The sequence below is a fragment of the Choloepus didactylus genome, chromosome 8 (assembly GCF_015220235.1).
Source record: "Choloepus didactylus isolate mChoDid1 chromosome 8, mChoDid1.pri, whole genome shotgun sequence".
Lineage (NCBI taxonomy): Eukaryota > Metazoa > Chordata > Mammalia > Pilosa > Megalonychidae > Choloepus > Choloepus didactylus.
The window spans coordinates 102,041,335-102,066,516 of NC_051314.1; the positions used below are offsets into that span (position 1 = coordinate 102,041,335).

Below are 25,182 nucleotides of genomic sequence, written 5' to 3' on the forward strand. Positions count from 1 at the left end.
ATTCTTTTGGATATGGATATCCAACTTTCCCAGCCCCATTTGTTGAAAAGACTGTTATGACCCAGTTCAGTGACTTTGGGGGCCTTATCAAAGGTCAGTCGGCCATAGATCTGGGGGCCAGTCTCCGAATTATCAATTCGATTCCATTGATCAATATGTCTATCTTTGTGCCAGTACCATGGTGTTTTGACTACTGTGGCTTTATAATAAGCTTCAAAGTCAGGGAGTGTAAGTCCTCCCACTTCGTTTTTCTTTTTTAGAGTGTCGTTAGCAATTCAAGGCATCTTCCCTTTCCAAGTAAATTTGATTACTAGCTTTTCCAAGTCTGCAAAGTAGGTTGTTGGAATTTTGATTGGGATTGCATTGAATCTGTAGCTGAGTTTGGATACAATTAACATCTTAATGACATTTAGCCTTCCTATCCATTAACATGGAATATTTTTCCATCTTTTAAGGTCCCCTTCTATTTCTTTTAGTAGAGTTATGTAGTTTTGTTTGTATAGGTCTTTTACATCTTTGGTTAAGTTTATTCCTAGGTACTTGATTTTTTTAGTTGCTATTGAAAATGGTATCTTTTTCTTGAGTGTCTCTTCAGTTTGTTCATTTCTAGCATATAGAAACATTACTGACTTGTGTGCATTAATCTTGTATCCCGCTACTTTGCTAAATTTGTTTATTAGCTCCAGTAGCTGTATCGTCAATTTCTCAGGGTTCTAACTCATTCTTTTTTTTTTTTTTTTTTTTATATCTTCATTTTATTGAGATATATTCACATACCATGCAGTCATACAAAACAAATCGTACTTTAGATTGTTTACAGTACCATTACATAGTTGTACATTCATCACCTAAATCAATCCCTGACACCTTCATTAGCACACACACAAAAATAACAAGAATAATAATTAGAGTGAAAAAGAGCAATTGAAGTAAAAAAGAACACTGGGTACCTTTGTCTGTTTGTTTCCTTCCCCTATTTTTCTACTCATCCATCCATAAACTAGACAAAGTGGAGTGTGGTCCTTATGGCTTTCCCAATCCTATTGTCACCCCTCATAAGCTACATTTTTATACAACTGTCTTCGAGATTCATGGGTTCTGGGTTGTAGTTTGATAGTTTCAGGTATCCACCACCAGCTACCCCAATTCTTTAGAACCTAAAAAGGATTGTCTAAAGTGTGCGTAAGAGTGCCCACCAGAGTGACCTCTCAGCTCCTTTTGGAATCTCTCTGCCACTGAAGCTTATTTCATTTCCTTTCACATCCCCCTTTTGGTCAAGAAGATGTTCTCCGTCCCACGATGCCGGGTCTACATTCCTCCCCGGGAGTCATATTCCACGTTGCCAGGGAGATTCACTCCCCTGGGTGTCTGATCCCACGTAGTGGGGAGGGCAGTGATTTCACCTTTCAAGTTGGCTTAGCCAGAGAGAGAGGGCCACATCTGAGCAACAAAGAGGCATTCAGGAGGAGACTCTTAGGCACAAATATAGGGAGGCCTAGCCTCTCCTTTGCAGCAACCGTCTTCCCAAGGGTAAAACTTATGGTACAGGGCTCAACCCATCAAACCACCAGTCCCCTATGTCTGTGGTCATGTTAGCAACCATGGAGGTGGGGTAGGCGAATACCCCTGCATTCTCCACAGGCTCCTCAAGGGGGCACTACATCTTTTTTTTTTTTTTTTTTTTTTTTTATTTTTTATTTTTTATTTATTTTTTTTTTAAATCATCATTTTATTGAGATATATTCACATACCACGCAGTCATACAAAACAAATTGTACTTTCGATTGTTTACAGTACCATTACATAGTTGTACATTCATCACCTAAATCAATCCCTGACACCTTCATTAGCACACACACAAAAATAACAAGAATAATAATTAGAGTGAAAAAGAGCAATTGAAGTAAAAAAGAACACTGGGTACCTTTGTCTGTTTGTTTCCTTCCCCTACTTTTCTACACATCCATCCATAAACTAGACAAAGTGGTGTTTGGTCCTTATGGCTTTCCCAATCCCATTGTCACCCCTCATAAGCTACATTTTTATACAACTGTCTTCGAGATTCATGGGTTCTGGGTTGTAGTTTGATAGTTTCAGGTATCCACCACCAGCTACCCCAATTCTTTAGAACCTAAAAAGGGTTGTCTAAAGTGTGCATAAGAGTGCCCACCAGAGTGACCTCTCGGCTCCTTTTGGAATCTCTCTGCCACTGAAGCTTATTTCATTTCCTTTCACATCCCCCTTTTGGTCAAGAAGATGTTCTCCGTCCCACGGTGCCGGGTCTACATTCCTCCCTGGGAGTCATATTCCACGTTGCCAGGGAGATTCACTTCCCTGGGTGTCTGATCCCACGTAGGGGGGAGGGCAGTGATTTCTCCTTTCAAGTTGGCTTAGCCAGAGAGAGAGGGCCACATCTGAGCAACAAAGAGGCATTCAGGAGGAGACTCTTAGGCACAAATACAGGGAGGCCTAGCCTCTCCTTTGCAGCAACCGTCTTCCCAAGGGTAAAACTTATGGTAGAGGGCTCAACCCATCAAACCACCAGTCCCCTATGTCTGTGGTCATGTTAGCAACCATGGAGGTGGGGTAGGCGAACACCCCTGCACTCTCCACAGGCCCCCCAAGGGGGCACTACCTCTTTTTTTTTTTTTTTTTTTCCCCTTGTTTGTCTTTTTTATTTTTTTTTTTTTTTTTTTTTTTTTTTTTAACTTTCCCTTCTTTTTTCAAATCACCTGTATGAAAAAAAAAGTTAAAAAGAAAACAAACATACCATAAAAGAGCATTTCAAAGAGACCATAGCAAGGGAGTAAGAAAAAGACAACTAACCTAAGATAACTGCTTAACTTCCAACATGTTCCTACTTTACCCCAAGAAAGTTACATAATATAGCAACATTTCAGTGAACTTGTTCCTACTACAACCATCAGAAATTAACAGACCATAGTCATTTCTGGGCATCCCCAGAACGTTAAATAGCTTATCTGTTCTTCCTGGATTATTGTTCCCCCTTCCTTAATTGCTCTCTACTGCTAGTTCCCCTACATTCTACATTATAAACCATTTGTTTTACATTTTTCAAAGTTCACATTAGTGGTAGCATATAATATTTCTCTTTTTGTGCCTGGCTTATTTCGCTCAGCATTATGTCTTCAAGGTTCATCCATGTTGTCATATGTTTCACCAGATCGTTCCTTCTTACTGCCGCGTAGTATTCCATCGTGTGTATATACCACATTTTATTTATCCACTCATCTGTTGAAGGACATTTGGGTTGTTTCCATCTCTTGGCAATTGTGAATAATGCTGCTATGAACATTGGCGTGCAGATATCTGTTCGTGTCACTGCTTTCCGATCTTCCGGGTATATACCGAGGAGTGCAATCGCTGGATCGAATGGTAGCTCTATATCTAGTTTTCTAAGGAACTGCCAGACTGACTTCCAGAGTGGCTGAACCATTATACAGTCCCACCAACAATGAATAAGAGTTCCAATTTCTCCACATCCCCTCCAGCATTTGTAGTTTCCTGTTTGTTTAATGGCAGCCATTCTAACCGGTGTTAGATGGTATCTCATTGTGGTCTTAATTTGCATCTCTCTAATAGCTAGTGAAGCTGAACATTTTTTCATGTGTTTCTTGGTCATTTGTATTTCCTCTTCAGAGAACTGTCTTTTCATATCTTTTGCCCATTTTATAATTGGGCTGTCTGTACTATTGTCATTGAGTTGTAGGATTTCTTTGTATATGCAAGATATCAGTCTTTTGTCAGATACATGGTTTCCAAAAATTTTTTCCCATTGAGTTGGCTGCCTCTTTACCTTTTTGAGAAATTCCTTTGAGGTGCAGAAACTTCTAAGCTTGAGGAGTTCCCATTTATCTATTTTCTCTTTTGTTGCTTGTGCTTTGGGTGTAAAGTCTAGGAAGTGGCCTCCTAATACAAGGTCTTGAAGATGTTTTCCTACATTATCTTCTAGGAGTTTTATGGTACTTTCTTTTAAATTGAGATCTTTGGTCCATTTTGAGTTAATTTTTGTGTAGGGGGTGAGGTAGGGGTCCTCTTTCATTCTTTTGGATATGGATATCCAACTCTCCCAGCCCCATTTGTTGAAAAGACCATTATGGCTCAGTTCGGTGACTTTGGGGGCCTTATCAAAGATCAGTCGGCCATAGATCTGAGGGTCTATCTCTGAATTCTCAATTCGATTCCATTGATCTATATGTCTATCTTTGTGCCAGTACCATGCTGTCTTGGCAACTGTGGCTTTATAATAAGCTTCAAAGTCAGGGAGTGTAAGTCCTCCCACTTCGTTTTTCTTTTTTAGAGTGTCTTTAGCAATTCGAGGCATCTTCCCTTTCCAAATAAATTTGATAACTAGCTTTTCCAAGTCTGCAAAGTAGGTTGTTGGAATTTTGATTGGGATTGCATTGAATCTGTAGATGAGTTTGGGTAGAATTGACATCTTAATGACATTTAGCCTTCCTATCCATGAACATGGAATATTTTTCCATCTTTTAAGGTCCCCTTCTATTTCTTTTAGTAGAGTTATGTAGTTTTCTTTGTATAGGTCTTTTACATCTTTGGTTAAGTTGATTCCTAGGTACTTGATTTTTTTAGTTGCTATTGAAAATGGTATCTTTTTCTTGAGTGTCTCTTCAGTTTGTTCATTTCTAGCATATAGAAACATTACTGACTTATGTGCATTAATCTTGTATCCCGCTACTTTGCTAAATTTGTTTATTAGCTCTAGTAGGTGTATCGTTGATTTCTCAGGGTTTTCTAGATATAAGATCATATCATCTGCAAACAATGACAGTTTTACTTCTTCTTTTCCAATTTGGATGCCTTTTATTTCTTTGTCTTGCCGGATTGCCCTGGCTAGCACTTCCAGCACAATGTTGAATAACAGTGGTGACAGCGGGCATCCTTGTCTTGTTCCTGATCTTAGAGGGAAGGCTTTCAGTCTCTCACCATTGAGTACTATGCTGGCTGTGGGTTTTTCATATATGCTCTTTATCATGTTGAGGAAGTTTCCTTCAATTCCTACCTTTTGAAGTGTTTTTATCAAAAAGGGATGTTGGATTTTGTCAAATGCTTTTTCAGCATCTATTGAGATGATCAATTGATTTTTCCCTTTCGAGTTTTTAATGTGTTGTAATACATTGATTGTTTTTCTGATGTTGAACCATCCTTGCATGCCTGGAATGAACCCCACTTGGTCATGGTGTATGATTTTTTAATGTGTCTTTGGATTCGATTTGCAAGTATTTTGTTGAGGATTTTTGCATCTATATTCATTAGGGAGATTGGCCGGTAGTTTTCCTTTTTTGTAGCATCTTTGCCTGGTTTTGGTATTAGATTGATGTTAGCTTCATAAAATGAGTTAGGTAGTGTTCCATTTTTTTCAATGTTTTGAAAGAGTTTGAGTAAGATTGGTGTCAGTTCTTTCTGGAAAGTTTGGTAGAATTCCCCTGTGAAGCCATCTGGCCCTGGGCATTTATTTGTGGGAAGATTTTTGATGACTGATTGGATCTCTTTGCTTGTGATGGGTTGGTTGAGGTCTTCTATTTCTTCTCTGGTCAGTCTAGGTTGTTCATATGTTTCCAGGAAATTGTCCATTTCTTCTACATTATCCAGTTTGTTGCCATACAGTTGTTCATAATATCCTCTTATAATTTTTTTAATTTCTTCAGGATCTGCAGTTATGTCACCTTTTTCATTCATTATTTTGTTTATATGGGTCTTCTCTCTTTTTGATTTTGTCAGTCTAGCTAGGGGCTTGTCAATCTTGTTGATCTTCTCAAAGAACCAACTTTTGGTGATATTTATCCTTTCTATTGTTTTTTTGTTCTCTATGTCATTTATTTCTGCTTTAATCCTTGTTATTTCTTTTCTTCTACTTGGTTTAGGATTGGTTTGCTGTTCATTTTCTCGCTTCTTCAGTTGATCCATTAGTTCTTTGATTTTGGCTCTTTCTTCCTTTTTAATATATGCGTTTAGTGCTATAAATTTCCCCCTTAGCACTGCTTTTGCTGCATCCCATAGGTTTTGGTATGTTGTGTTCTCATTTTCATTCGTCTCTATATATTTAGCAATTTCTCTTGCTATTTCTTCTTTAACCCACTGATTGTTTAGGAGTGTGTTGTTTAACCTCCAGGTATTTGTGAATTTTCTAAGTCTCTGATGGTTATTGACTTCTAATTGTATTCCATTGTGGTCAGAGAATGTGCTTTGAATAATTTCAATCTTTTTAAATTTATTGAGGCTTGTTTTATGTCCCAGCATATGATCTATTCTGGAGAAAGTTCCGTGGGCACTAGAAAAGTATGTGTATCCTGGTGATTTGGGATGTAATGTCCTGTAGATGTCTGTTAAATCTAATTCATTTATCAGATTGTTTAGGTTTTCAATTTCCTTATTGGTCTTCTGTCTGGTTGATCTATCTATAGGAGAGAGTGATGTGTTGAAGTCTCCCACAATTATTGTGGAAACATCAATTGCTTCCTTTAGTTTTGCCAATGTTTCTCTCATGTATTTTGTGGCACCTTGATTGGGTGCATAGACATTTACGATTGTTATTTCTTCTTGCTGAATTGCCCCTTTTATTAGTATGTAGTGGCCTTCTTTGTCTCTCAAAACATCCCTGCATTTGAAGTCTATTTTATCTGAGATTAATATTGCTACACCTGCTTTCTTTTGGCTGTAGCTTGCATGAAATATTTTTTTCCATCCTTTCACTTTCAATTTCTTTGTGTCCCTGTGTCTAAGATGAGTCTCTTGTATGCAACATATTGATGGTTCATTTTTTTTGATCCATTCTGCGAATCTATATCTTTTAATTGGGGAGTTTAATCCATTTACATTCAACGTTAAAACCGTGAAGGCATTTCTTGAATCGGCCATCTTATCCTTTGGATTATGTTTGCCATATTTTTCCCTCTCTCTATTAATATCCTTTATTGTACCCATACCGAATCTCTTTAGTACTGAACCTCTCTCCAAGTCTCTCTGTCCTGTCTTTGTTTCTCTGTCTGTAGGGCTCCCTTTAGTATCTCCAGTAGGGCAGGTCTCTTGTTAGCAAATTCTCTCAGCATTTCTTTGTCTGTGAAAAATTTAAGCTCTCCCTCAAATTTGAAGGAGAGCTTTGCTGGATAAAGTATTCTTGGCTGGAAATTCCTCTCTCTCAGAATTTTAAATATATCGTGCCACTGCCTTCTCGCCTCCATGGTGGCTGCTGAGTAGTCACTACTTAGTCTTATGCTGTTTCCTTTGTATGTGGTGAATTGCTTTTCTCTTGCTGCTTTCAGAACTTGCTCCTTCTCTTCTATGTTTGACAGTGTGATCAGTATATGTCTCGGAGTGGGTTTTTTTGGATTTATTCTATTTGGAGTTCGCTGAGCATTTATGATTTGTGTATTTATGTTGTTTAGAAGATTTGGGAAGTTTTCCCCAACAATTTCTTTGAATACTCTTCCTAGACCTTTACCCTTTTCTTCCCCTTCTGGGACACCAATGAGTCTTATATTCGGACGCTTCATATTATCTATCATATCCCTGAGGTCCATTTCGAGTTTTTCAATTTTTTTCCCCATTCTTTCTTTTATGCTTTCATTTTCCATTCTGTCATCTTCCAGGTCACTGATTCGTTGTTCAACTTCCTCTAGTCTTGTACTATGAGTGTCCAGAATCTTTTTAATTTGGTCAACAGTTTCTTTAATTTCCATAAGATCATCCATTTTTTTATTTAGTCTTGCAATGTCTTCTTTATGCTCTTCTAGGGTCTTCTTGATTTCCTTCATATCCCGTACTAGGGTCTCATTGTTCATCTTTAGTTCTTTGAGTAGCTGCTCTAGATGTGTCTCTTCTGGTCTTTTGATTTGGGTGCTTGGGCTTGGGTTATCCATATCGTCTGGTTTTTTCATATGCTTTATAATTTTCTGTTGTTTTTGGCCTCGTGGCATTTGCTGTCCTTGATAGGGTTCTTTTAGGGTTTGTAGACCAGTTGAAGTCCTTATCTCTAATTTATCAGATCTACAGCTTCGTGGAGTACACTTTCTCTAACTAACCAGCAGGTGGCGTCCACGAGCCACCTGTTCTCCACAAGCCAGATCTCCCCTGCTTAGCCTTTTTGGTGAGTGGGGGAGTGAGTCTTGTGGGGCCCAATTGGTGTCCCAAGCTTGCGTGTGTAGTTGGTGTTGCCTGCCCTGTATGTGGGGCGTGTTTCTGGGCAGTCGGGGAGGGGGGGTGGCCCTAACAATCAAATCTCCCTGATGATCCTAGAGTTTTAAAGCTACTGCAATAGTCTAATCCTTCAGTTCAGTCCTGCCACAGTTTGTCTCTGCCACTGACCCACAAGTCTTTGGTATTGGCGTATGGCTCCTGAGACTTGCAAGTGGGCCCCTCTTCCAGGCTGTGCACCCCGGGTCCTCTGTTGAGGGATGACTGTGCTATGTCACAGGTGAGTGCCGTCCCCCCAGGGCAGTTCTGGGCTGCTGGGCTGTGTTGGGAGGCTCCCAGTCTGCTCAAATGATGGCTGAATGGGGCTCTGTTAATTCACACTGCTCCCCCTTCCCAGCTCTGGGACATTCAGCTGAGGTTGCAGGGAAGGCTAATGTCCACGCCCAGTTTTGTGGTGTGTGCCTGTTATTTGAAGCACTTCCGTCACACTGGGTTGTCTGGGGCAGCTCTGGGCTATGGGGCTGGCGATGGGCAGGAGTGTTTCCTGTCCACCAGGATGGTGGCTGTGAGCGGACACCCCCTTTTTCTTGGGAAGTTGTGTTGTTTAGTGAATTTTCTCAGCCACTGGATTATTGCCTTTTGTCTCAGAGCTCTCTTATTTCTGCTCTTGACTTGACGTGCCCAAATTTCAATTCTTTGAAGCTTTCTGTATTGAGCTTCTTAGAGTAATTGTTTTAGAAAAAGCAAAAAGGATTTAAAAAAAAAAAAAAAAAAAAAAAAAAACGGCCCTCCTCAGAGATCTAATGGGTTATTGAAATGCTAATAGACAAAGCAACCAGGGCCATTAAGGAAAGGTGCCCTGGGCAGAGAGATCAGCCTTGCTTCGGGATTTGCATATGCGCCTCAAGGCCTGATCTCCGCCCTTCCCCTTTCTGTGTTCACCAGAACTCCAAAAATCCTCTGCTTTTACTTTGGAGCTTCTCGTGTTGTTTTCCTTCTATGCCCGTCTCCTCTCTGCTGGGCTGGCTGCTCTCAGAGTCTCTGGTGTCTGGCCTCAGTCTATCTATGGTTGGAGTTTGAATCAGTAGAATGAGTTTCCGATGAGAGCAGCCACTGCAATTCTCCCTTCTCCTTCCTGGAGCTGACAGCCCCTCCTCCCCCGGGACTGAGCCTGGCAGGGAGGGGCGCGGGTCCCCTGGCCGCAAAAACTTACAGATTTCGCTGATCTCAGCAGTTCCACGTTTTCATGAGTGTTGTATGAAGTATGCCCAAAGACAGATTGCTCTGTGGTGTCCAGTCCACGCAGTTCCTGGCTTTTTACCTACTTTCCTGGAGGAGTAACTAAAACATACAGCTCACCAGTCTGCCATCTTGCCCCCCCTCCATCTTTTTTTTTTTTTTTTTTTTTTTTTTTCCTTGTTTTTGTTTATTTTTCTTTTTTTTTTTTTAACTTTCCCTTCTTTTTTAAATCAACTGTATGAAAAAAAAAAAAGTTAAAAAGAAAACAAACATACAATAAAAGAACATTTCAAAGAGAGCATAACAAGGGAGTAAGAAAAAAACAACTAACCTAAGATAACTGCTTAACTTCCAACATGTTCCTACTTTACCCCAAGAAAGTTACATAATATAGCAACATTTCTGTGAACTTGTTCCTACTATATCCATCAGAAATTAACAGACCATAGTCATTCCTGGGCATCCCCAGAACGTTAAATAGCTTATCTGTTCTTCTTGGATTATTGTTCCCCCTTCCTTAATTGCTCTCTACTGCTAGTTCCCCTACATTCTACATTATAAACCATTTGTTTTACATTTTTCAAAGTTCACATTAGTGGTAGCATATAATATTTCTCTTTTTGTGCCTGGCTTATTTCGCTCAGCATTATGTCTTCAAGGTTCATCCATGTTGTCATATGTTTCACAAGATCGTTCCTTCTTATTGCCGTGTAGTATTCCATCGTGTGTATATATCACATTTTCTTTATCCACTCATCTGTTGAAGGACATTTGGGTTGTTTCCATCTCTTGGCAATTGTGAATAATGCTGCTATGAACATTGGCGTGCAGATATCTGTTCGTGTCATTGCTTTCCGACCTTCCGGGTATATACCGAGAAGTGCAATCGCTGGATCGAATGGTAGCTCTATATCTAGTTTTCTAAGGAACTGCCAGACTGACTTCCAGAGTGGCTGAACCATTGTACAGTCCCACCAACAATGAATAAGAGTTCCAATTTCTCCACATCCCCTCCAGCATTTGTAGTTTCCTGTTTGTTTAATGGCAGCCATTCTAACCGGTGTTAGATGGTATCTCATTGTGGTTTTAATTTGCATCTCTCTAATAGCTAGTGAAGCTGAACATTTTTTCATGTGTTTCTTGGCCATTTGTATTTCCTCTTCAGAGAACTGTCTTTTCATATCTTTTGCCCATTTTATAATTGGGCTGTCTGTACTATTGTCATTGAGTTGTAGGATTTCTTTGTATATGCAAGATATCAGTCTTTTGTCAGATACATGGTTTCCAAAAATTTTTTCCCATTGAGTTGGCTGCCTCTTTACCTTTTTGAGAAATTCCTTTGAGGTGCAGAAACTTCTAAGCTTGAGGAGTTCCCATTTATCTATTTTCTCTGTTGCTTGTGCTTTGGGTGTAAAGTCTAGGAAGTGGCCGCCTAATACAAGGTCTTGAAGATGTTTTCCTACATTATCTTCTAGGAGTTTTATGGTACTTTCTTTTATATTGAGATCTTTGGTCCATTTTGAGTTAATTTTTGTGTAGGGGGTGAGGTAGGGGTCCTCTTTCATTCTTTTGTATATGGATATCCAACTCTCCCAGCCCCATTTGTTGAAAAGACCATTATGACTCAGTTCAGTGACTTTGGGGGCCTTATCAAAGATCAGTCGGCCATAGATCTGAGGGTCTATCTCTGAATTCTCAATTCGATTCCATTGATCTATATGTCTATCTTTGTGCCAGTACCATGCTGTTTTGGCAACTGTGGCTTTATAATAAGCTTCAAAGTCAGGGAGTGTAAGTCCTCCCACTTCGTTTTTCTTTTTTAGAGTGTCTTTAGCAATTTGAGGCATCTTCCCTTTCCAAGTAAATTTGATTACTAGCTTTTCCAAGTCTGCAAAGTAGGTTGTTGGAATTTTGAGTGGGATTGCATTGAATCTGTAGCTGAGTTTGGATAGAATTAACATCTTAATGACATTTAGCCTTCCTATCCATTAACATGGAATATTTTTCCATCTTTTAAGGTCCCCTTCTATTTCTTTTAGTAGAGTTATGTAGTTTTGTTTGTATAGGTCTTTTAAATCTTTGGTTAAGTTTATTCCTAGGTACTTGATTTTTTTAGTTGCTATTGAAAATGGTATCTTTTTCTTGAGTGTCTCTTCAGTTTGTTCATTTCTAGCATATAGAAACATTACTGACTTGTGTGCATTAATCTTGTATCCCGCTACTTTGCTAAATTTGTTTATTAGCTCCAGTAGCTGTATCGTCAATTTCTCAGGGTTCTAACTCATTCTTTTTGCTTTTAGTCAATTGCTGTTTAAAAACAATTTTACATTTAACTCTTTAACCCTCAACCATCCCCTTAGAAACTCTTGCTTTCCTGCTTCCACCTTAGAGAATGGCAGACTTAACAGAAAGATTACTATTACAGTTTGTAATGAGTACAGCAAAACTAAAATCATAAAGGCTGTTAGTAAACGTTATAGGTATTTCCTAAATTTGAATAGCTTATATTCATTTGTTGTTTATTTTTTCTCTTAGAATATCTCTGAGGATGTTATTTTCTCTGTGATGTGTTATAAAGATGAGGATGAAGAGCTGTGGCAAGAAGATCCGTATGAGTATATAAGGATGAAATTTGGTAATCGAGATGGTTTTATTCCTCATCAGTTCCTGGATTTGTAAAGTAATATAACTAAATTTATATTTTTAAGCAGATTTTGTTACTTTGTTAAATTCCCAGAGTTCTGCTTTGCATGAAAAACTCTGGAACCCATTACAGTTTGTTGTTCTTGAGCTTGGGGCCTTTGAGTGTATGAAGTGAAGTCACATTATTCATCTGTCTCATGGGTGCTGAAGCAGTCATGAAGCTGTTTATTACTCATGCTGTTGTGATGCTGATCTATGGGTACCATCCCTTTCTGTGCCCATTAGGATACTCATTTATAGATTGGGTTGTTCTCAGTCTGGGGGATTGCTTAGATTTTGACAGCTTTTAGGAACACCCCCGTTTGTTTTGCTTCCTTATCCTAGGGACTAAGCATTCTACAAGGGAATGAGGTTACCTACAGTGGCTTCACTGTACATGGCCCAGCTTTCTGGAGTCCTTCTAATTTGGATAATAATGGAAGCTGCTGAACTGTATAGGTTGCCTGAGCTCATTTCCTTTTATCCCCAGTTCGAATTAATCACTGCATAGAAAACTCAAACATTTAAAAATGACAAAATGTTATTTGTGTACTTCTGTCTGTCCCACAACTTAGAAGCTCTTTGAAGGCAGTAATTTATCTTATTTTATGGCTTTATTTTGCCTTCTCCATCCCTTCTACACATCTGCAATCCTTCACTAGTGTTTGGCCCTAGTAAGCCTTCAATAAGTTTTGAAATAAATGATTGATAAAACTAGCACTTTCCAGGGCATGCTGAAGGTGCTCTGTGACAAAGCAGTGCTTTCCCTTTGTTAAGTCGGGTGTCTCTAGCTATGTGAGTTAAACCTACTGGCATAGATTATTGGGCTTTGTTGTTTTTACATTACTTTGTGTTTTGTATTACTTGATTCAGTAAGTCAGTAGTTGCCTTTTCTCTTGGACACAAAATACAGAAAAAGCAAGTGAATAAGAAGTGGCATTTACTTTCTGTTTTTTCTCCCCATTCTACCTTTTTCTTCTGAAAATTTTAGATATTTGCCTAATTTATAATTTCTCCTTCCTTAATGCCTTTGTTTTCCTGGTTTGCTCAGCCAATCTTTGTTTTGTCATCTTTAAGGCATTCTTTTCTTGTTTACCTTTTTCTATAATAGCTATGTGTTTTTGTTGTGGATTGACTTTTTTTAAGCTTTTGTATAACTACCATTATTTCCCTTATTCTTCACCTCAAATAAGATAGTAGTATATAGGTTTTTAGAAAATACAGTAATTTTATTGATTGTATAAAGAGAATATGAATGAGCCAGGACTAGCTAAAGTGCTGTTTTCCTTAATCATTTTTCTTTTGTGACTTAGAATGCCCTGGCTATTATTTGACATATGTTATTTTAACTAAAGGAAAGAATAATTGCTGTATTAGATTTCTTTTTACATTTTTGTCACTTGCAATTATTTATTTGTACAAAACATTACTATCTTACTTTGTTGACTAAAGTTAGTAAGAAGGTTTTTAGATTTGGTAAAAACTAACGAGTGCTCAGGCTTTTATGTTAAGACAGGCCGGGCATGAATGCTGACTTGTGTGTCTAGGGGCTGCTTATTTAACTTCTCTAAGATGCAATGTTTTCAGCCATAAAACTGGCAGTGATAATAGTGCTGGTGGGATTAAGTGTGATAATACACGTTAACTGCCTAAGCATGGAACATTAGATGTTTGTAAAATCTTAATATAGTACCTGCCATAGAGTAAGTACTCAGTGCATGTTTACTATTATTATATTTTCATTTTATATCTTATATGTTGACAAAGACTTAGATTTAGCCTTTTTCATCTTAAAACCTGGGCATATTTAGATACTTTTCAAATTTTCAAATTCTTATATAAAACTGCTTATTCTGAGATTTGTGACCATCTTCATGACATTAAGTGATATATTAAGTTAAATGAGTATATATATTCAACAAATACATATTGAATACCTATTGAACCTACCTACTGACTGAGCTAAGCACTGTCCTAGCAATCTCTCAAGGCTTTTGTACTTACTGGTCCTTTGTTGGAGTGCTCTATCTTTAGATTTCCTTGGATTGCTTTCTCCTCACTTCATTAAATCTCTGCTTAAATGTTACCTTACGAGAGAGTTGGAGAGATTTTCCTTGACATTTAAAGTAGCTATGTAAACTAGCATTCTTAAGCTCTGTCATTCTCTGTTTCCTTACCCGGTTTTACATTTCTTCTGAACATTATCTATATGTGTGTGTGTGTGTGTGTGTGTGTGTGTGTGAATAATCTGTTTATTTCTCTCATTATGTAAGTGCCGTGTGTGTGTGTGTGTGTGTGTGTGTGTGTGTGTGTGTGTGTGTGTGAATAATCTGTTTATTTCTCTCATTATGTAAGTGCCGTGTGTGTGTGTGTGTGTGTGTGTGTGTGAATAATCTGTTTATTTCTCTCATTATGTAAGTGCCACGAGAACTTTTTTGGTTTACTTCCTATCCCTCAGTGCAAATTGTACTATTAACTATAGTCCATTGTTTATGATAGGATTCACTGTTTGGGTTGTATAGTCCTATATTTTTTATTGTTTTTTAAAATTTTTATTGTAGTAACATATATACAACCTAAAATTTCTCCTTTTGACCACATTAAATACATAAGCACTAAATAAAGTTTTGTTGTTTTTGATATAGGAATAAAGAAAGCACATTACCTATGCTCAGTGAAACAGGCCAAATATGTGTTGTTTTCTTTAATGTGATTGTTTAAAAGGACAGGCTGTAGAGTTTGATAGATATTGTTGTATATGAGAACACGGGCTGATATGTCCTTAGCCTTTTTATGCTCTAAACCAATGTCAAATGTGGAATATTTTATTTCTTGGTTTTGGAATAGTGGTCATTCAGGTTTAAAATATATAAGTAGTAATTATATTTTGCGACATTGTTTAACCTTTTGAAATCTTAGATATTTTTGAAGATTATGCTTCTCCCACCACTGCAGCCCAGACTCTCTTGTATACTGCTGCAAAGAAAAGAAAAGAGGTATGTACTAATTCTCTTTAAATCCAAACCAGAAGTTCACATGTACTGATTTGACATTCTAATATACCCCTAGTATTTGAAAAATGTCATTATTATTAGTTATAATCTATCATTTTAAAAATATTTCTCTGTTCTAGTTAGGGAAAAGGATAAAGTATCATTGGTGGTTATTTTATTTTCTTAATAAATTGTACCTTTCTTATTGAGATTATAATTGCTTGATAAAAGTCAGTATGAGACCTTATTTCTGAAAATTTTTCATCATGTTTGATAAGTATAATAAGGTAATGAAAGCTTGTATAGATTAAAATGGATTTTTCTATTTCTTTAGGTGTTGCCAAAAATGATGGCATTCTGTTATCAGATCCTAATGGACCCCAACTTTGACCCTAGGAAGAAAGATGGAGCCCTGCATGTGATTGGTTCTCTAGCGGATATTTTATTGAAGGTTAATATAATCAAAATTTTGAATTCCTTAATAAATCCATGAAGCAGTAGGCAAATGAGAAAATATGAAAGTTATGGATAATTTAAAACTGGTGACTGTTTCTAGATGATTGAAGTGGCTATAAGTAGTATTCTGTCTGTCAGCTATTTTTTTAATGTAAAAGAAATTTGACTTAAGTCATTTTTTCAGTATGGAACTTGCTTGTAAAGAAGGACACTAAATGAGTGTTATTTTTTTCCTTCAAAAATCAATATCAGATTGTATCTGAGTTACTGTTTCTGTCTTGTTTTAAAACAATGCAATATATAGGTTAAATAATTTTTACAAAATTGTGAATAGAAGTATATTAAATGCAAGTCATAATAAAAATAATGTATTAGGAATTGATTATTGCATATGAAAAACACTGATAAGTTGAAACTTAATTTCCATTTAACAGAAGAGTTTATTCAAGGACCAAATGGAGTTGTTGCTGCAGAATCATGTATTTCCATTATTATTGTCTAACCTGGGATATATTCGAGCTAGAGTAAGTTTTACATATTTCCTTTATGTATCTTAAAATTTTCATCTGTAAGATCATTATTGAAATAAATGTTCTTGGATAATTGACCTTTCACGAATTACTGAGATGGAATGAAGTCCATTAGAATGTCCGTTATGGTAATATCAACTATTGAATAAAGAACAAGCTACTAAATAAAGAGGTTTCTGAATTTTAATTCCAGCTGTTTTCATTTTCTACCTTGGTCTAACTTGCTGCATATGGAAAATGTGCAGGGTGAGAAGGATAATGTTACACCAATATATAATGTAAATTCATAAACAGATTCATTTTTACTATCTAAAATAGCATGAAATTCTAGTTTGGCTAAGAAGTTGATTATGACTTCCAGCATAACAGGTAGATGCTGCCTTAGTAAAAGGGAGAAAATAGTAACCCATGTAAGTTTACTTGAGTCCTAAATGTTTGTTATTTTTAGAATCAATATCTTTTATGGAGAAATAAAAGAGGATTTTAATTCAAACTCTTGGTAACTCCTTCAACACAAAAAATGTCATACTAAAGAAAGCATATGTTAATGCCTTGTACATAAAATGTAAAAAACATTTTATAAACATAAGATAATAGTAGTCATTAGAAAAATATTTGGGCAAATGTAGATCCCGGATGTTGAGGGCACATGAATGTTTTTATAGTTGTGTTGCTATCTTGGAGAGATTGTATAAATTATAATTCTCTTGCTAAAAGTCTTTATTGATTCAAATTGATTTACTGTTGTGTTTTGTGCACCTGGAGAATAAATAAAGTGGTAGTATAAATGATTTTATGGTGTAATAGTTTACAACTTGGTAAGCTGTGCAAAGCTGAAAAATCTTATATACCTTATGTCAGTGATAATAAGAACTTTGCTAAGCCAGTTAATATAAGCAAAAATAATGTTTCACCAAAGTGTAAAGGCCAGCAAATTAATTTCCAACACTAGTTTTGTAGTAGCATTTGCATATAAATATTAATGAGTTCTGAATCATACTGTTTATTAAAAGCATAAGCAAGATTTTGTTTTTCCTGGAAATACTTAAATTTCCTTTTTCTCCTTTTTCTCTTTCCTGTGAAAAGTGGTATTGCTTAGAAATGATGACACTGCCTTTCTTATAAAAAGAGTGGGGCAACCAGAAGTTAGGAACGAAGGCTAAAATTCCATACCCCAAAAAGAAACAAACAAACAATACTTGGTAGAATTAGTTACATTTTACAGAGTAAGAAGTTCTTGTATGTATGGCATTATTACAGAATGCCATAATCATAGTATCTCCTGATTTACTTTCTTCTTATAATACAGTCTTGTTGGGTACTTCATGCGTTCAGTTCTTTGAAGTTTCATAATGAGCTTAATCTAAGAAATGCGGTTGAGCTAGCAAAGAAGAGCCTGATTGAAGATAAAGAGATGCCTGTCAAAGTAGAAGCTGCCCTTGCTCTTCAGTCATTAATTTCTAACCAGTTACAAGGTAAAGCCAGTTACACCTTTTGGAAGATTTTCTTCCTTTCTTCCTTTTCTTCCCTTTCTTTCTTTCTTTCTTTCTTCATGTGGTCTTCTCAAATACTTTTCTTTGCCTTCCTGCCTTATAAGGATATTTCCTCATTAGTCTTAGCATTCGGGGTTTGCATTTCTGAGTTTTTGCCATTTCAGAATTTTATAGGATTTATCCTTGTACTTTTCAGGAGTTCCTACTGGCTATGGTTTCCAGAATAATTTTAGATTAAGGAACAAATTGATATTATTGGGCCTAGGGGAGACTGGGAATTAAGAGACTTGGGTGTCTAAGTTTTAATTTTGCTACTAACTTGCCATATAAACTTGGCAAGGCTCGTGATCTGCCAAGGCTTAGGTTTCCACATGTTTCAGTTTCGGGGAGTTGGACTAGGTGGCTTCAAGATTCCTTCTTAACCTTAGGAGTCTAAGAATTTGCTAGTTCTAAAAGTAGCAAGTAGTATTTCTAATGAGCAATGACAAAGATATCTCATTTGTTTCTTTAGAAAAATATTCTGCTCAAAGTTCAACTAAACCTTTGAAATTGAATTCAGCTTTATGAAGAGTATGAACCCAGTTCACCACTATTCAACAGTGTTTCAATGAGAGGGTTGAATGTTGAAAAAGGATATGTGGGGAAGGATAGGGCAGGGAATGGGCCCCATCAGTAGTGGGCATAGTCTTTATGTATATGATATTGTATGCTTATGTCATAATACCATGTTCATGTTCTACAAGTCATGCTGATGACAGAGTATTTGCGTAATTAGAATTTCTCCGTGGAAGCTATTGGCATTTTGGGCAGAACAGTTCTCTTGTATAGGACTGCTTATCCTTGCTCTTGAAAAACTTGATATATTGGTTACTCTTGAAAAAAATTGATGCATCGATGGATGTTATTTTGGTACAGCTATGTAACATATTTATCACAGAGCAAGTGTGTATCTAAAACCTTATTTATTACCCTGTGACCAAATTAGTTCTTTTTACCATCTACGAATGGCTAATTATTACTAACTTTGTTTTATTGCATTAGCTAAAGAATATATGAAGCCATATGTGAGGCATATTATGCAGGAGCTATTGCATATTGTTAGAGAGACGGAAAATGACGATGTTACTAATGTTATCCAGAAGATGATATGTGAGTACAGTCAAGAGGTGGCTTCAATCGCTGTTGATATGACCCACCACTTGGTAAGAATGGGTAAAATTTTATCTTAGTTTGGTATAACAACATTGAATAATATAAATAAATTAAACTCCAAATTTGGAGTTCAGTTTTATAAGTAACTGAGATGCTGGTATAAAAATGAATGTTTGCTATAGTAATTCTTTTTCTGTAATGAATTGGACTTATATCTTAAGATTATAAAATAGTCTTTCAGTATTTAAGTTGAATTGGAATGAGATCTTGAGCATTTACTACAGTGAATATTTTTTTTCCTAATAGTAAGAGAAATTGATTTTCTGATATTTTTCCTTCTTAACTGTAAGTAGAATTTTAAGAAATGAGGTTAAGTTTATGAACTCTTGAGCCCTCATATAGATACTAGGTATTTTTTAGGGGTTTTAAAATTACTTTTAAAAGAATCTTCAGATTGTTAAAACCATTGATTAGACTTCAAATATATTTAAAAGCATTATCTTACGATAACTAGTAATTATTAAGGATTGATTATCAAAAATGTGGGTAAACAAAATTTTATTTGTTTCCCTCAGCTTTACTTTCAACATTTATTTTTATTTTTAAAAGTAATTATTTTATCAAAGTAGTATATGTAGGTAGTTATAAAAAGCTTTTAATGAAAACAAGCACTCTTTTCCACCCCTCTTCATTCCAAAGTTCCTAAAGGTATCTAATCTCAGTTTTTTTAGTTTTTTACCGTTTACCTATGTCTTTGAAAATAAATTTTTAATATTATATAATTCTTTCTGAATTGCTTTTATTGACTGCCCTCTATGGTAGAAGAGAACTTATTTCTTCCATACCATGCACCTTTTCTTCATCCTTCTTTTCTCTTTATCCCCCATTAGTTGTTCTTATTGGTTAAATCAGTAACCAGTGTTTACAGTGCTGTGGCAATGTAAATATTGTATACTGCTAAGTGAAATCATACATTCATTACAGCACTTTTTTTTGTACAATTTTATTTTTCTTTTAGTTAATGAATGGATTTTTTTTTTTTTGCTCCTGTTTTTCTCTCATCCATCCATACACTGGACAAAGGGGAGTGTGATCCTCATAATGAATGGATGTTTATTTTCATTTACCTGTTTTTCTGTGTACTCATTAATTTTCTCCAAATGCTTCACACTCTTGCTAAACCTATTAATATATTTTCCATACATTCAGATATTAGTTCTATTTTCCCTCATTGTGGTCTCTCTCTGGAGCCTTCTGTCTTTTTGTTTTAATCGGGACTGTTTCCTATGACTTAACACATATTTCTCATCCTGGGACTTCTCTTTTTATTTCTGTCTTATGTTTGATCCATCCTCCCTTGGAACTTTTTTCTTCGTGGTTTACTCTTATTTTTTGGAGACACATCTTCCAGTAGCTTCTACAAAAAGAGTACAGAAGGAGATGTTTGTGAAGGCTTCCATATGTGAAAATGACTTTATTCTCTATCTTCACAGTGATAGTTTTATTGGGTATAGTATTGTGGATTGGAATGCATTTTGAAAGCATTGCTCCATTGTCTTCTAGCATCTGGTGCCGTTTAGGAAGTCTGTTGCTATTCTGATTCTTCTTCCTTTGTTACCTTTTTTTTTTGGTTCCCATAATCTAAAGACTTTTAGGATCATCTCTTTTAATCTATAATATTCTGAAATTTTGTAATGATATGCCTTGATGTGGGAGCCTTCTAAATTTTACTTTCTGGGCTTTCAAAGTGGAAATTCATTTCCTTCAATTTTGGGTAATTTTTTTTGTATTACTTCTTGGATAAATTTCTCCTTGCCATTTTTTTCTATTCCATATTTCTGATACTGAATATTGGGCCTAGATTGGGTGTCTAATATCCTTATCTTTTCTTTCTTATTTTCCAAGTCTTTTCTATTTGCTTTGTCTTCTGGGTGATTCTTTGCCTTTATCTTATAAACCTTTTATTGAATTTTTTAGTTTAGTGTGACTCGATTTCATTTTACTTAGATTTTGAGTTTATTGACTTAATGTCAACCCAAAGTTAAATATTGGTGTTCTGATTGTAATAGCTAACCTATATTCCACTCTGCTCACTGAACAATGAACACATGGCTCTATTTAAAACATGACAGATTCTGTCATTATGCCAAAAGATATGATTCAGTAGGCAAAGTACAGAATTTAGAGTTTGAGCAATGCTGACATTTAGATGTGTGTGATACTGCCCTTTTATAAAGAACTAGAAGCTCTTGTTAACTTTTAATAGTGGGAGAATATAGCAATAGTGATTGTTGAATATTCTGTTACTTTCATAGGCTGAGATATTTGCCAAAGTTCTTCAAAGTGATGAATATGAGGAAGTCGAAGACAAGACAGTAATGGCTATGGGAATTTTACATACCATTGATACTATATTGACAGTTGTAGAAGATCATAAAGAGGTGGGATTTCTTTGCATTTTATGATGTCATTTTAGTAACATTAACTGAAATTTATATGATCAGTGTGCATGGATTTTTAAATTGTGATTTAAAAAAATTGTTATTTAGTTAAGTTGCTAGGTTTTAAAAATTGTCTTCAAATTTTAAAGACATTAAAATAATTGGGGGGGGGGAGGATATTACATGTGTACTTAAAGTATATAGTATATCCCTTTGTATTAAACTAAGTTAATTCACCACATCTGCTACATACCAGGCTGGGTTTTTTGGGAATAGCAAATTGAATATGACATGAGCCCTGCCTTCTGGGAAGCTGGTCTAGTCTTCTTAGTAGAGAGTGACAAGGAGCCATTAAATTGTAGTAGCAAATATTAAGTAATATAATAGAGTTCCTGAGAATGGAGGGGGAAAGAGCTTAAAATTATCATCATTCCTAAGCTGAATTCTAGAACAATATTGAGATAAAAATTTGTGCAGACATTTATTAAGTGCTTTCACATCCATTATCTGATATAATCTTACTAAGGCCATCTTGAGTTGGATAAAGCAAGTAATTGTAGTCCTGTTTTGCAGAAATGGAAAACAAGGTTCAGGTAGGTTGAAGAGATTTGTCCATGGCTACAGAGGTGATAAGTTAGAGATTTGAGTTTATAGCCAGATCATTCTGATGATAAAACAATTTATCCCCATTTAAAAACAGCCTTTCCCCTCCCCAAATTTCACAATGCTAAATATCATATGATTTCTACTTAATTCCAATTAGACGTGTGTTCATTACTTATGTGAACGCAAATTGACTTGATAGGCAATGATGGCAACTCTTGTTTTATTGAGGAAGGATTTAGGAAAAGCAGATCCCAGTTCTTTTAATAGCATTGGTAAAAACAAAACAAACAAGCAAAAAAACTAAAGGAAGAATGGAGGGGGGTACAATTTGGGTGTTCTGTTTTTACTCTTTTTTTTTTATTCTTGCTTTCACTTTTTCTGGTACAAGGAAAATGTTAAAAAAAATTGATCGGGGTGATGAGTGAGCAACTATATGATGGTAATGTGATCAATGGATTATATACTTTGGATGATTGTATGGTATGTGAATAAATATTAATTAAAAAATATAAATTGCAAAAAAAAAAATAGCGTTGGTAAACCCTGTGGCTGTTGATTTGTCCTGTTTTATGACATACCAATGGAAGATTACCAGATTCTTAAAAATAGTTCAGTATTCTCCTGGACAATTCTTCACTTGAAAGACTTGATGTGGATTTTTATATTCATATTCATTATTTTATTTTTGTGTCCTTCCTTGTTGAAACTGTATAGGCGTCTCAGTAACAGTGAGATATTGCAAATTAAATTGCAAGTATATTTAAGGATAATTCTTTCACCTTTTATGTGGAACTTTTAATTTTAGATTTGAAGTGACCTTAGAAATCACCTAGGACAATTTGCCCAAGTATATGTGTGTGTGTGAGAAAGGCGAGTAGTAGTGATAGAATGAGCAGCAGGATTAGTAATTTACTGTTTGTTTCGACTTTTTCTTTTGATATTAAATTTACTTTGAATTTCAGATAGTGGTAAAGGAGCATGTGAAGTTACGATTATCAAGGGAGGCATGCATTAAAATTTGATGTGTTACTCAAATCCATTTTCCTTAACTACGAATGAAAAAACTTAAAGCCTTCAGCTCAGTGGCCTTACCAAGGTTATAGACAATTAGAGGCAAAACCAGGATTGGAATCTTGATCTCCTGACTGCCTGTCCTATGATTTTGAACACTGTCTTTTGAAAAGCAAACTTTGAAAACAACTTTTCTTTAAAAGGAAAAACTACTTGTGTATGAATATATAATGTATGAAGAACAGAATTGGAAATCTAAAATGGATGACTTGAAATGTGTGTTTTGACTTAATTTTTATAAATACATTAAATATTTTAGGTATGTTGATAAAGTCTTTAAACTGGGGAATTTTGGAACATTTGAACTTTTAAGGCAATAATCTTAATAGTAATATAGTCCTTACATTGAAATAGGATATTTAGAAGAAAAATGTAACCTATGATGGATTTTAATTTTTACTTATTTAAAAATGATGTAATAGAAGCATATGTTGAAAAATTCAAAAGGTGTGAAGAGGTATTCAGTGAAATTTCACCTTCCTACTCAGCTCCCTAGTCTGCTAATTACCCTCTTTGGAGGCAGCCACTCTTACTGGGTTTTGTGTATCCTTCCAGAGATTTTTCTGTTAACATATAAGCAAAAAGGAGCATCTTTCTTTCACAAAAACAGTAGTACTCTACAAGAGTACTCATATTTTTTTTTTACTTAAAATACCTTAGTGATCCTTCCATATTAGTAAACTTATGTATTCTTAATGGTTGCATGGTATCTCCTTGTATGATATCAAATTTATTTAGCCAGTCCCTGTAAATAGATATAATTTATTTAACTGTCTCCTGTTAAATGGATGTTAGTTTGTTACTTATCACATACATTGTTGCAATCAGTGGACTTGTATGCATCATTTTGCACATGTAACACTATGTCTGGAGGCTAAATTCCTGAAGTGAAATTGCTGGACCAAAGGGTGTGTTTATAAATGAGTTGGAAGGATATTGCTAACTTGTGTTTTATACACTCCCTAAATCAGTGTAAAACAGTGCCTCTCTCCCCATCTCCATACTTCGTGATCATTGCCAATCTGATAGCTGAAAAGTTTTAATCTTGTATTCTGAATTTGTGTTTCTCTTATTGTACATGAGTGAAGAACTTAGGGTTCATTGTATTTCTTTTTCTATGGATGCATAACCTTTGCCTATTTTTCTGTTGATTTGTGGAGTTCACGTAAGGGGAATTTAATCTTTGAGATAACCAGTTGAAGATATTCCACCTCAATTTTTCATTTATCTTTGATTCGCCTCTCACCTGCTCATGCAGAAATTTAAAATTTTTGTTATCAAATTGATTATTCTTTTTCATTTCTGGTTTCTGGGCTTTGGTCATTTCCTCTCTTCAGGATTATTAAAAAATTCTCTTTATTTCTTTTGTCATTTTTGTGATTTAATTCTTCACATTGAAATCTTTGGTACATTAGGAATTTATTTTGCATAAAATGTGACTTTAAAGAAACCATTTAATTTGTAAATTTATTATATATTTAACTCCATCCCTATCATTAGCTTGTTTTTCAGAATTTCTTGGTTAGTCTTACATGTTTTTATTTTCATATGAAATTTAGAATTAGCTTGTCAAATTCCCCCCTAAAAATGCTGTGATGGTATTTTTATTGGGTTAGTGTTAAATTTATAGGTTATCTTAGATATTGTGATGAATTTTAATCTAAATATTTTAAATTTGTTTTTAGGTTACACAGCAGTTAGAGAATATTTGTCTACAGATCATTGATCTTGTTTTACAGAAACATGTAATTGGTAAGTTCAAAAGTTGAGTAAACAGGTAGATTGAGATTTTTCTTTCCATCTAATGAACTTAAAGTACAGTTTTAGCCTTTCAAAGACAACAAAATGAACAACTTTGAGAAACAGAAACCTGCACTTTTCAATTTTGGGGTATACGTTTCAATATTAGGTGACTGTATTTTCATTTGGAGATAATCGTATATTGTATCCAATTAAGAATTTTTAGTCTTGGAAGTTTTAAAGGGTAGAAAGTGCCCCCCTGCCCCAATTAATCAAGTATTTATTGATTATATGGCAAGAGAGTGGTAGCCTGAGGGATGCAAAAAAATTATAAGATTTTGTTCCTGCCCTGAATTAGTTTATCCTCTCAAGTTCCGAAATATAAACTTGAAAATGAGCAAAAACAGGGCAGGATGGGAGAGTAGTTGGGGGCATGAGCTTGTAACAGACAGCTCAGGTTTGAAACAGCTTTGCCACTTACTAACTCTGTGGTGTGTGACCTGGGCAAGTCACTCTTCTCTTCAATGACACTTTGAGAATACATTGAATTAGTTTTTACAAGGAGAGTTGCTGTAATATCGAGAAAGCGGTAACCTCTCAGTAG

At 35.5% G+C, this 25,182-nt stretch overlaps 1 protein-coding gene across 2 annotated transcripts in view; it reads left to right on the top strand.

Annotated features, from left to right (window-relative positions):
* The window catches only part of IPO8 (importin 8), a 143,312-nt gene that overhangs the window by 53,444 nt on the left and 64,686 nt on the right, over positions 1-25,182 (top strand). For both annotated transcript variants that reach the window (XM_037846193.1, XM_037846194.1), the window contains exons 10-17: positions 11,950-12,049; positions 15,016-15,092; positions 15,424-15,540; positions 15,980-16,069; positions 17,385-17,550; positions 18,610-18,770; positions 21,036-21,161; positions 24,524-24,590. In XM_037846193.1, coding sequence (XP_037702121.1) covers positions 11,950-12,049; positions 15,016-15,092; positions 15,424-15,540; positions 15,980-16,069; positions 17,385-17,550; positions 18,610-18,770; positions 21,036-21,161; positions 24,524-24,590 — 904 coding nt within the window. The remainder of the gene's footprint in view (positions 1-11,949; positions 12,050-15,015; positions 15,093-15,423; positions 15,541-15,979; positions 16,070-17,384; positions 17,551-18,609; positions 18,771-21,035; positions 21,162-24,523; positions 24,591-25,182) is intronic.